This window comes from Bos javanicus, chromosome 23 (assembly GCF_032452875.1).
Source record: "Bos javanicus breed banteng chromosome 23, ARS-OSU_banteng_1.0, whole genome shotgun sequence".
NCBI lineage: Eukaryota > Metazoa > Chordata > Mammalia > Artiodactyla > Bovidae > Bos > Bos javanicus.
In genome coordinates, this window is record NC_083890.1 from 24,044,183 (window position 1) to 24,057,918 (window position 13,736).

General features: G+C 41.4%; 1 protein-coding gene across 4 annotated transcripts in view; it reads right to left on the bottom strand.

Annotated features, from left to right (window-relative positions):
- The window catches only part of PKHD1 (PKHD1 ciliary IPT domain containing fibrocystin/polyductin), a 443,703-nt gene that overhangs the window by 214,244 nt on the left and 215,723 nt on the right, over nt 1-13,736 (bottom strand). For all 4 annotated transcript variants that reach the window (XM_061398409.1, XM_061398410.1, XM_061398408.1 and 1 more), the window contains one exon: nt 489-666. In XM_061398409.1, the coding sequence (XP_061254393.1) occupies nt 489-666 (178 nt within the window). The remainder of the gene's footprint in view (nt 1-488; nt 667-13,736) is intronic.

Below are 13,736 nucleotides of genomic sequence, written 5' to 3' on the forward strand. Positions count from 1 at the left end.
CATGGTTATTCCTACCATCCCTCCCCTAACCATCTGACTCCTTCAACCTAACAATGGAAAGGACAGACCTTCATTGCAAGTTACTCTTTGACCACAAGGTGGCAGTGTGTAATGTAAAAATGCCTTGGGAAGATATTTCCTTTTGGCTATGAAACACTTCCCTGGGGTAGGTTGGTTCTTAACCTGTAACATAGGACTGCATATCTATAGGATGCTTAGAAGCTATTTGTCAGTGTATTAATAAAGTTAAATTTTCAGGCAGAATCATATTGTGTTCAAAGTGAGGTTTAAACAGATTCTACAAGTTTCAAGTTAAAAAAAAAAAAATCATATCTCAAATTCAGGTTACATTCATCTGGCAAAAATTCTGCTGCAGTTTGCTTGATCAGCACCAGAAGAGGCTAATACCTGCAGACTATTATGTCACAGAAGGAAAGTTGGGAACCCCTGGGGAAAGGAATCTACCAGCGAGTGGATGTCAGGGTTACCTGCAGAGCGCTGCTAGTCCAAGGGCTCTCGAATCGCAGGGAGTAGGTCTCTTGATCCAAGAGCAGGGCCATCCAGCCATAAGGGTTAGACAGAGTGTCATGCACATAACTGACAGTGGTTGTCTTGTTTCTGCTGTCCGTTATGGTTAAATCTTGAGAAACTTTCAGGGCACTGGCTCTAGGGAGATTTAAAAGAAAAAAGTGGGTGGTAAGCTTTTGTCCATCCTGGATCTAAGGCACTCCTCTCCCATCAGCTGTAAGCCATCTCCCATTTTCTCCATTATGTCTCCCCAGTGCTTATGGAGGTTTTAGAAGTCACACCATGGGTCAAAATGCCCAGTGGGAGAGTGCTGTTGGATCATGTGTGCTCCACTCAGATCTGCAGTGGCCTGTAACACTCAGATCTTAGGCCACTAATCAATGCCACTCTAATGAGTTCATACAGGCCAGGACTAGATACGATTATTTTAACAGAGAAATGTCCATGGTCAGAATATTGCCATGGCCCAGGTTTATCAGCAGCAGAACACACACTATATAGTTATTAGTTATCTCTCTGGGGAGTAGTGGCTGACGCCCAGAGCCTGATGTGCCTGGACTCACAGAGTCCACCTCCAACTGCCCAGCAGCAATGGCCTCAGTAGCTTCCCCAGAACAAAGAGGACCCTGAGACCTCTCTCGTGGCCTTACATGATCACTCAGTGCCAGAGGGATTTGCAGTTTTGCTTGTTAACAAAGACCGCGACATCCTGAAGTTAGAGACATTTCCTCTTTTCTGTATCCTGCCCCCTGGCATCGGACTCTGCACAAGATGGGTACCCAAACCATATTTGTTATACGAGCAAAAGCTTCCTTGGTGATTCAGTGGTAAAGAATCTGCCTGCAATGTAGAAGATGCGGGTTCAAACCCTGGGTTGGGAAGATTCCCTGGAGGAGGAAATGGTAACCCACTCCCATATTCTTGCCTGGGAAATCTCACGGACTGACGAGTCTGGAGGGCTACAGTCCATGGGGTTGCAGAGTCAGACACAACTTAGCGACTAAACAATAAACAACAACAATACGAACAAAAACTGCATGGAGGAGCTCTCCCCAAAGCAGTTGGTGCCAACTTCCCAATTTACAGAAAAGTTTTCTAGAAGAATGGTATCTCACCATGAGGAAAATAGAGACAGAGGATGGCAAACGTACTATGTGAGCGTCACAGGTAGAAACAAAGTTTTGGGTTTCTACACCTTATTCCCCATCAGTTCAGTTCAGTTCAGTTCAGTCACTCAGTCATGTTCGACTGTTTGCGACCCCGTGAATTGCAGCACGCCAGGCCTCCCTGTCCATCACCAACTCCCAGAGTTCACTCAAACTCACATCCATCGAGTCAGTGATGCCATCCAGCCATCTCATCCTCTGTCGTCCCCTTCTCCTCCTGCCCCCAATCCCTCCCAGCATCAGTCTTTTCCAATGAGTCAACTCTCCTAGAAAGTGATTTTTTAAGTCTTTACCAGATCATAAATACATTTTTTCCACCTGCTTAGACCCTAAAAGAAAGTCAAAGTGACAGAAAAATTAAAGCAAAAGTTAAAAAAAAACACACACACACATAATATGACTGTCCTTCCCCTTTGGTTTAGTTTTCATGAGAATCTTCAACTGTGGCATGTTGCTGCAGGCAGATAATTAAATTCTCACAGTAGAAGGAAATGAAATGAAGGAGGATGTTGGGTTTTCAAAGTGAGGGGTGGCGTGAGCAAATCAAAAGTCAATTTACAGTTGAGTGGCACAGTATAAAGAGGAGACTGGTTTTCGTGTTAAACATTTGGGGACCATTGTTAACTGTGTGTAAATTGGAAGTCTATATCTGCATGAACTAAGTGTATGAATTCTGGGGACTCACTTACCCTCTGTAAGCTTTCATTTCTCTTTTTTTCAAATGGAGACAACAGTATGTATCTCCTGTAGCAGCTGTGAAACAACGTGATAATCGATATATTCAATAACCATCTCAAGCCCAGTAAGTCTGCCTATAGCTCATCGAAGAAAGAACTTCAGATGTACCTGGTTTGCCACTCTGTCTAGTTATTTTATTGTCTCAAGGTTTATCCAGGATATTTGGTCATTTAAAAACACGCTCACATCCTCTCATGAGCTTTAGCCCTGGTGATATAGTAATTGATGTATATTTCTTGTAAAACTTCCCTGGTGGTTCAGATGGTAAAGCATTTGCCTACAATATGAGAGACCCAGGTTTGATCCCTGAGTCGGGAAGAAACCCTGGAGAAGGAAATGGCAACCCACTCCAGTACTCCTGCCTAGAAAATCCCACGGACGGAGGAGCCTGGTAAACTATAGTCCGTGGGGTCGCAGAATCGGACACAAGTGAACGACTTCACTTTCTTTTCTTTCATTCTTTCTTGTAAGAAAATGTGTTTGTTTCATCTGTTAATAGATAAAAAGGGATAAAGAATACTCAGGGCATTTGGAATAAATGAACTACCGTTTCCCAGATGTCTCTACACAGCATTCACTGAACCTTTAGAAATCTTGGGGTGGGGAATTCCCTGGTGGTCCAGTGGTTAAGACTGTGCTTCCACTGCAGAGGATGCAAGCTTGATCTCTGATGGGGGAACTAAGATACTGTATGTGGTGTGGTCAAAAGAAAAAAAAAATCTTGAAATGGAGGGGCTTCTTCCTCTCTTTGGGTTTGGGGTATGAAGGACCTTTTTTTCCCTCATGTATACCAAGATTTAAATTAGAACTAATGGAAATCTGGGCTCATATTCCTACTCAAAGTGGATATGGGGATCATTTGTTCTAACATCCAACCCATTATGGGAATTTCCTCCAGATTTTATCTTGTTATTTCTTCCAGTTATGGGGAGTTCACATCCTCAAATTCCTTCTCCATGTATGAAATTTATTCCTAAATTTTCATTTCAGACAAGTTGGAGAAGGCTTAATTTTCTTCCTTGTATTGTCTGGCCATCCCCCCTCAATCATTACGAAGACATGAGTCCCAGCATCCCAGGATATCATCCAGCACAATTTGGCCCAACTAATATATTTAATAAATGAAGACAGGCTTCTGGGAAATAAATGTAAAACAAATGTGATAAGAAGAGATAAGTTGAAATCCCAAAGAGGCAAATGAGGTGGCCACCATGGGTACCAAGGTCAATATATCAGGTGGAATTTCCCCACAGTCCGAAAATAATTCCGAGCATCTCAGGTTCTGAAAGTGCAGCCCTTTAGCTTTCACAGAGACACTGGCTCTGGAAAATGAATCACAAGACAAAATTCCAAGAAATACTCACTGATAAATCAGAATTTCCATTTTAAAATCTGCAATGAGAAATAAAACTGTCTTTCACATGGTGAGTGCTCAACAAATGTTTGTTGAATCAATAAATGAGTGTTAAGTAGATTAGAACACTTTGGCTGCTGGCTGTTCAGTGATGTTTTGTCCCAGGGAAGTCTACCCAGAAAACAACAAGAGTGTTAGAATACTTCTTGTAAATGTATTAATCAAAAGAGATAAGCATTTGATGATAAGTTATCAGATCTTGATACAGTCAACCTCATTATCAATAAGATATTTGCCAAGAAGACTTGAACATTTATCTTTAGTGATCAGAAAGAACACTCTTTCTGACTCTTTAATTCTTCTTTGCTTTCTGCCATAAGGGTAGTGTCATCTGAAAATCTGAGGTTATTGATATTTCTCCCAGCAATCTTGATTCCAGCTTGTGCTTCATCCAGCCTGGCATTTCACATGATGTACTCTGCATATAAGTTAAATAAGCAGGGTGACAATTTACAACTTTGATGTATTCCTTTCCCAATTTGGAACCAGTCTGTTTTTCCATGTCCAGTTCTAACTGTTGCTTCTTGACCTGCATACAGATTTCTCAGGAGGCAGGTGAGGTGGTCTGGTAGTTCTATCTCCTTAAGAATTTTCCACAGTTTGTCATGATCCACACAGTCAAAGGCTTTGGCATAGTCAATAAAGCAGAAGTAGATGTTTTTCTTGAACTCTCTTGCTTTCTCAATGATCCAACGGATGTTGGCAATTTGATCTCTGGTTCCCCTGCATTTTCTCAATCCAGCTTGAACACCTGGAATTTCACAGTTCACATACTGTTGAAGCCTCACTTGGAGAATTTTGAGCATTACTTTGCTAGCGTGTGAGATAAGTGCGGTTGTGCAGTAGTTTGAACTTCTTTGGCATTGTCTTTCTTTGGGAGAGTTGGACTATAAAGAAAGCTGAGCACCGAAGAATTGATGCTTTTGAACTCTGGTGTTGGAGAAGACTCTTGAGAGTCCCCTGGACTAAAAGGAGATCCAACCAGTCCATCCTAAAGGAAATCAGTCCTGAATAGTCATTGGAAGGACTGATGCTGAAGCTGAAACTCCAATACTTTGGCCACCTGATGCGAGGAACTGACTTATTGGAGAAGACCCTGATGCTGGGAAAGATTGAAGGCAGGAGGAGAAGGGGATGACAGAGGATTAGATGGTTGGATGGCATCAACTGCCTTGATGGACATGAGTTTGAGCAAGCTGCAAGAGTTATGATGGACAGGGAAGCCCAGCATGCTGCAGTCCACGGGGTAGCAAAGAGTCGGACATGACTGACCGACTGAACTGAACTGAGTGGTCAGAAAACCTCCTCTGCACACATGTAAGCAACTGCACTAACAATGGGCCTGGCTTAGGAAAATGCGAAGATTTCCTTATGAACTTAGATTTCTTCTATCCAAGTGGAGTGTTCTCAGTTAAACTATTTTTAGATTAGAGTCCTGGTTTTATTTTTAACTATAGAACAAAAGAATTCTATTTGTTCAAATGCATCCATCTGTTCCCATTTAATTCCTCTGGTCTATATTTTGTCACTGTCTTTGCCTTACCAACCCATATTTTGTCATTCTTCTCTTAAGACATCATGTTTATGTCCAGAAATACTTCATTCCAGCAGTGAGGCCTCAGGAATCCCCCTGGTCACTTTGATGAGACTTAATTATTTCTTAATTTTCTATCAGTATGACATTTACAAATCAGTTTTAGGATCTAATTTATCCAGATTCCATTACTACAGATCGTAATAGCAATTACTGAAGGAGTCATTTTCAGGCCATACTCCCCAGTTTCTAAAGACCCCTATACACATGACCCTATTTTCAAATGCTAACATCAGTTCAGTTCTACTTATCTTTAGGACTTCTGTAGTTTCTTTTTGATCCCCTTCTTCCAACCAGTATCCAAACTGATTCTTCCAACCAGTATCCAAACTGATTTTTCCAACCAGTATCCAAACTGATGCTAACTCCTTGATCAACTGGAGAACCAACCATAGCACATTGTGATCCTAAATCATTCTTTCCTCCTCCTTCTTCATACACTGCTCGGATTCTACCAAGCTGCCCCATCTATATCATCAGAGGTTCATATGGGACACAATTTCACAGGCATTTGTGGATGGCATGAGCTTTCTTTAGAGCGATACAAGTAGAGATGGAGGTTATCAAATACTCCTTTGTCACAGTTGGTAGTGGAAAGGGTCGCATGTGCATTCTGAAAACCAAACCCGAATGACAAAGACCAGTCTTCGAGGAGGCAAAACGCCTTGTGTTGACTGTCACCCTGAGGGCCAAAAATTCGTAGTCAAATCAGCTCCCGTCCTTCTAGGCCAAATGCCAGCGGTGCCAGTGGTGGGCTCTTCTGAAAAGCACCCAAAGAACATTCAGAATAGAAGAATACCATGAAGAGAATTTACCAACCATAATTACGACAATTTTCTCTTGCCCTAAATAGCCACTAATTTCCCCGTGCCCTAAATAGCCACCAATCTCCCTCTCTTTACTGTTAATGAAGCAAAGGAGCACACTGAAGTACTTCTAATTTGGAGGAGCCAAGGGAGTCTGCATGGGCCATTAGCAGCAGAGAGCTTCATTACTAGGGGAAGAAGTCTCTCCCCGAACTTCGCGTGGTTTTATGTGCAAGAAATCAGGAGGCAACCAGTCCATTTGAAATGTTAACCCTTACCTTGGTGTCAACAACAGCTCCTGGATACAATCAAAAAGACAAGAAAACTACAAGATTTTCCTTTTCTATGAGGGAGCATTTTTTTTTTTTTTAAATCACCAAGGCTGTTTTTAATTCAGGGACATCTTCCTTTAGAAATATAACAGTTTATCACTTGATAAATATCAAGTTTATCACTTGATAAACTCCCCAACCAAAGTCCCAAGTCACAATACTCGTTGCATCAACAGTTCTGTAATTTAGTGCCCAGATACTATGTGGAACTGTTGAGTGTATACTGCCCACAGAGGATTTGTTAGGTAATCAACAACACCAATGAGAACAAATATTAACTCCCCGGTTTGTGTTTACCATTGGCTTACACTTAATCTCTGTGTATTAAGACAAACACTTCACTGAGCTCTAAATGCCCTCTCTTTGGAACAATTGTGAAGTAAACCCTTTATAATTTTGCATCTCCTAAGCCAACACATCATAATAACTAGCCCCAAATGGTGCTGTCGGCATCGCCTGGATATTCATGCTTGCTGATGTTACTCTCATCTTTTACTGCACAAATAAGACAAAATCAAAATGTTGAGCACAGCCAACAGATTTTTGTGGCTTTATTTTTCTCTGCTACTGCTAAATCATTTCAATCGTGTCCGACTCTGTGTGACCCCATAGACGGCAGCCCACCAGGCAGCCCACCAGCCCACCATGCGACCCTTTCCACTACTCTCCGTCCCTGGGATTCTCCAAGCAAGAACACTGGAGTGGGTTGCCATTTCCTCCTCCAATGCATGAAAGTGAAAAGTGAAAGGGAAGTCGTTCAGTCGTGTCCCACTCTTTGCGACCCCATGGACTGCAGCCAGGCTCTTCTGTCCATGGGATTTTCCAGGTAATAGTACTGGAGTGGGGTGCCATTGCCTTCTCCTATTATTTTTCTCTAGCATCTTTAAAATACACTGGACTCCTAAGAAGTTCTTGTCAGAGGCTCTCCACGTCTTTTGTTTTGAAGAGTCTTATTTTTGCATAAGTAGCCCATCTTACACAGATTGCTAACTAACTGTGCTATCCCCTTGCTTTTGTGGCTTATAAATAAACTGCCTCTCCCCATTGGTAAATAACAATAACAAACACATTTTTAACAAAAAGAAAAAAAGAAGCCTTTGTCAGAAGATGACTATTCTATCTACCTATCTGCCATCACCCAGTACTATCTGATGTGTATCAATAAGAAGTTTTCTGTATACACTCTTATTGACGGAGAAACAAATATTTCTCCTTCTGAGTAAGAAACCTAAAAAGGGAAAAGAAATCATAACCCTCAGTCTTTGCCCCAAACTTGTAACAATCCTTAAATTCACATAAAAAATAGAACAAGTCCAGGGATGCAAGCCATGCGATTTAATAATCTTGCATTTCTAGGGACCCCTTCTACACTGTTAGGGCTTCCCTGGTGGCTCAGATGGTAAAGAATTTGCCTGCACTGCAGGAGACCCGGGTTTGATCCCTTGGTTGGGAAGATCCCCTGGAGAAGGGAATGGCTACCCACTCCAGTATAGTTGCCTGGAGAATTCCATGGACAGAGGAGCCTGGCAGGCTACATTCCATAGGGTCACAAAGAGTCAGACAGGACTGAACAACTCACACTTTCACTTTCACTTCACCCACACACTGTTAGTGGGAATGTAAGCTGGTGCAGCTACTGTGTAAAACAGCTCGGAGGTTCCTTAGAAAACTAAACACAGAATTATCATATGATCCAGCAATCCCACTGCTGGGCATATGTCTGGACAAAACTATAATTCAAAAAGATACATGCACCCCTCTGTTCATAGCAGCACTGTTCACAATAGCCAAGACATGGAAGCAAACTGAATGCCCATTGACAGATGAGTGGATAAAAATGATTTTTATGGCCAGTGGAATATTACTTGGCCATAAAAAGGAATGAAATAATACCATTTGCAGCAACATGGATACAGCTAGAGATTATCATACTAAGTAAACTAAGAAAGAGGAAGAAAAATACTGTATGATATCACTTAAATGTGGAATCTAAAATATGGCTCAAATGAAGGAAATGGCAACCCACTCCAGTGTTCTTGCCTGGAGAATCCCAGGGACGGGGGAGCCTGGTGGGCTGCTGTCTATGGGGTCGCACAGGGTCGGACACGACTGAAGTGACTTAGCATAGCATAGCATAAAACAGAAATAGATTCGTAGATGTAGAGATCAGACGTGTGGTTGCCAAGGGAGTAGAAGGAAAACAGATGGACTGAAAGCGTGAAGTTGGTAGATGTAAGCTATTACATTTAAAACGGATAAACAACAAGGTCCTAATGTAGAGCACAGGGAAGTATATTCACTATCCCGTGGTAAACCACAATGGAAAAGAATGTTTACAAAAAACATATATATGTATATAACTGAGTCACCTTGCTATACAGCAGAGACTGGCCCGATATTGTAAATCAACTACGCTTCAACAGAAAAATAATAATCCTTGCATTTCTGGTAGGTATATCCTGACATCATGGGTCCTCCATGATGGAGGATTCAAAGTCATTCTCCATGACTTTGCTGATGTATATTTCTGTTTATCTCTTCTCAGAGTCAGCTAAAGCAATAATGATTGTTAAGTCCCCAAATCAGCCTAGCATCTCCTCAGACATAGTATTTACAGTTTTTGCAACATACTTGACAAAAATTCTTGCCTGTTATACCTTCATCCTTGAAGAGAAGCAGTAGCTATCTATACTCTATCTACCCATACTTTAGATTCTATTGCATCTCTAGCTTAATCTGTGGGATGAAGTTGGTATGGCTATCTCAGAACATGAGAATACTACCCTTAGAGCTACACAACTGCAAGGTAGACAACTACTTGTCAGGAATATTGAAAAACAATTCCATGCAGGCAGGTAGTTACAAAGCCCACTCTCCCTTTTATCCCTATGCACACTTGGTACGGTAGGACTGACCGACACCAGCCCTTCTTCCCAACTCCATGTTCAGTGACATCATGATGTTAGCCTTAGCCCAGTCATGTGAGAGTATTTCCACCAAGGAATTAGGCAAACGCTATAAATCAGGCTTTTTATTCTAGTCGTAAAACAGGTACCAGCACACCCCTGGGCCCCTTTATTATTCATGAAATTTAATAACCGTGGAGTATTATTGATGCTATTCCTTGGTTTGGGCTCCGTTTTTAGGTTTAGCTCTTCTTCTATTTTACTTCTGTAACCTCTGCTGCCTAGAGAGGATAAAACTTCTTGGAATTTCCCTGTCTCACATGTTTTTTATTTTTTTGAGAACTGAAAAGATACCATTAGTGATGCTATGCCTATTTATCCCTAGGAAGAGAGTTAGGCGATTGTTAGAGGAAAAGCTAGGCCACAATTTCCATTTGAACTCTTCTTTACTTTTACATTCAAGAGGCAGGGGGTGCCTCGTACTCTGAATACTGACACATTAAGAGCAGTTCCATAGGTAAACACTGAATGTAAGCTCTACAGGAGAGGATATTAAGCAAGATCTAAGAATCAAGGTGATCAACAACAACATTAACCTTTTCTAGGAGAAATAGGAAGGAAGAAACAGAAAGCATTGGGGGCATGAGTGAATCAAAAACTGTGTCTGGAAAGACTCCAGATTCCACGACTTTCTGGGAGGTTTCTGGATCAGTGTGATGTCTCGTGACTATTGGAAAGTGTTCCCTGTCTTTCAAGAATTGGATTAAGTTTCATTTGAACAAACTTAATTCCCTTGCCAGGCATTTGTTTCTCAGAAACATAATTATCTATATTTTATTCTATTAGTAGTAACTTTATATGTTGTTTTATCAATCATAAATGTAGAGGCTTTCGAAAGACAACATTTACTGAGCACTTACTTCGTGCCCGACAACGACCCCGTGAGTGAAGTAACATTTTGCTCTTTTTACTGTCTTGAGAACTGAAGCAGAAAGAGGTGAAGTAACTTGTCCAGGAACATACCTAGGAAGTGGCGGAGGGAGGGTGGTTTATGATTTATACCCACAAATGATTCTTAATTACTTCTTTATTCTTCAGCCTTTGAAAAATAATTTCAAACATATGCATATAGCCAGACTTTCTTTTATGTACTTCCTATTAAAACTCAGAACGACTGGTTGGCCAACCTACAACATCTTGTAAACTCTTTTAATTTCCCCCACATTCGGTTCAGTACATAATTGGAAGACAGATCAAGGCTTGATTTACTGATATTTGAATAAATCTGTATCAACTGAAAGAGCTGTAGAGTGCTCTAAACCAAAAAAACAAATAATTCCCAGATGGTAATTGTGAAAGTTGGTTCTCATTCTCCCCATCACAATTCTGTGCATCTATACCACCAGGAAAAGAAAATGCTTGCAAATGTATGCAAACTGCTATTTCAGTAGGGGTGGGGTAGGGGCGGGGTTGAGAAGAAATCAGCTGTTAAAATAAATTGTCTGATCAACTGACAGCCCCAGGCAAGCAAAAGCCCAGAAGACATTATGAAAGGATATTCTTAAGTATTTGATGTTTCTAGGAATTTTAGAAATAACGACAGGATAGTATTTTAATCCTGGATCTTCTAAAGAAAAGTTAAGTGCTGTGGACTCCTCATAAATAGGTCCTAAGAGAGAAATGGACAATAAGAACATGAGAGGAAGATTTGGGGGAGTCCACAATTTCTTAAATGATATTTATGTATTCAATACTAATTTTATTGAGTCACTTTATGTTCAACGTGGTATTGGGTACCATAATAGAAGCAAACAAATCCCACTGTCCTTGTCCTACTTACCATGAATGAGAAGGGAGGGGTGATTTACAAGCTATGTAGGAGTGTGAGTATTGATTAGAGAAAGTACAGACAGCCAGCACACAGCAGGGATACAATGCTGTGCAGAAAGCTCAGGGAAGCTCACCAGAGTAAACTACCTTCATGCTGAGTTCATGGAAGCTGAACCTTTTGGATCAAAAAACACAAAGAAGTTGAGTGTGGCTGAAGCTTAAAATTTAGGGAAAGGAGGGCAGAGCATTGAGAAAGGATCCTAGAAGTATACCACAAAAAGGAGTAGGTCATGAAGTGCCCTTGAGACGTTAAAAATGGTAGGCTTTCACTGGGAGGCACTGGGAAGGCCCTGATGAAGCCTCAGCAAGGGAATGTGTGGATGGCAGGACCAGATCTGATCTACAAAGACTCACAAGTTTAAGGACAGGATCCCAGCAAGGTGGCAAGCTAAGTGGCCGCTGCAGTTAAACAGGTGGCATCTGAGTGTTAATTTGGACTAGAGAAGTTGGGAAGGACAGAAGTAGTAAAACTCAAAAGGGATTTTTTTTTTAGGAGATGAAATGGACTGGACATGGTAGGTGATTTCTGTGAGCAGATGAGTCAAGGATAACTCCCATTTCTGGTTCAGGTAATTGCATCATTTGTCTGAACACCCAGAGATTCTTAACACCCAATAGGTCCATGGAATAAAGACCTTAAGTTTGGTTTTGACAGGTTGTGTTTGAGATGGCTGCTGAATACTCTAACAGAAATATTGAAAGCACTACCACTTAATGGAAATACAATGCAAGCCATAAATGCAAGCCACAGATAGAACCTTAAATTTTATCATAGCCATATTAAAAAATGTAAAAGAAACAAATAAAATTAATTTAATAATATATTTAACCCAATATATTCAAAATCTTATCATTTCAAGATGATCAATATAAACAAATCATTGAGCTATTTTACATCCTTTTTTTCATACAAAGTCTTAGAGACAAGATGCATAATTTGCACTTCCAGCACATCTCCGTTTGGATGAGCCACATTTCACGTGTTCAGTGGCCACCTGTGGTAAGTGACTACAATACTGGACAGGGCAGATCCTAAGGGCAGTTGGATAAATGGGTCTGGACTTCCATAAAGCACCATCAGTGAATGTTAACTGAGGCTATGGAACAGTCCAGATCATTTGGGAAGAGAATAGCTTGAAAGCTTCTTGAAGAATCTTAAGGAACACTAGCATTGAAGGGTCAGGAAGAAAAGCTTACAAAGGAGGTCTAGAAGGAGCACACAGTACCCTACTGGTGACACGATCCTTGTCCCAGGTAAGCATCTCTACACAGAAGAAATTTAGGATCAATGAATCCAGGGACTATGTGAGCTATTTTGCCATGATGAGGCCTCTGGAGCAAACGGTGCTGACATTTTTCTGAAATGAGGTCCTGACTTCTACTGGTAGAGCTACCACTTTCTGGTCTTATCAGGAAGGATGAGGTTTGAGAGAAAGAGATTGGTAGAAACAGAAGTCAGGAAAGAAATGCTATCCTGAACACCAGTGGCCCCTTAAGAAAGCACATTTTAGAACTTGTAGTGAGAGAGAACTCACCCAGACTAAAATGTCATTATTTTTAACAAAACAGAACTTCGACTCTGCCTTGTAGAGGGTAGGAAACTTTTCTTCACCAAAATATTAATTATTATTGCCAACTTTAAACATTTCTATGCCTTGGTCAACACAACTGTGAGGATGAAGTCAGAGGAAGCTACGAAACCAGAAGTGCCCATCACTCTTGGAAAAGGTAGTGAGGGAAGAAGGTTGTCAATGTCAAACACAGAACCTATAGTGAACATGGGCCAGGAGGAGCCTCCGAGGAAGAGCTCACGCCCCAAGTACTCAGTTTTTAGTTAGGGGGCAGGGGTGCCCCGTTTAGGCAGCTGTGCAGACCTCACGCCCTACCCTCTAGGCACCTGGGCTGAGGAGGCAGGAGGGGGCTAAATGTTGAAAGGAAAGAGGGCAGGGACCATGTGCCACATCAGATCCCCATCAGCAAGCAACCCCAAAAGATGGGGACTGTGAGAGCTTTGCAAATCAACTCTTAGGGTGCACGCTCCAGGGAAAATAGCACAGCAAATCAGTCCTTTCTCCACGAAATGCCACAAAGTTTGTATCTACGTGGAATTCAAATTGCTCATTAGCTCTGACATGTTCCTAATGAAGTTATAATGCTCTGGGACAGAGATCAAGTCACTGAACACAAATAACTGGGGATAGAATCTGGAAGATCAAGTTAGAAAGATCTTAAGGCAGTGCTTCTAAAACTTGAGTATAAATTCCCCAGGGGTCCTGACTCAGAACGTCTAGGCTGAGTTTGAGATTCTCTGCATCTAGTCCCAGGTCTCACCAATGCACTCTGACTAGCAAGGCCTTAGAGA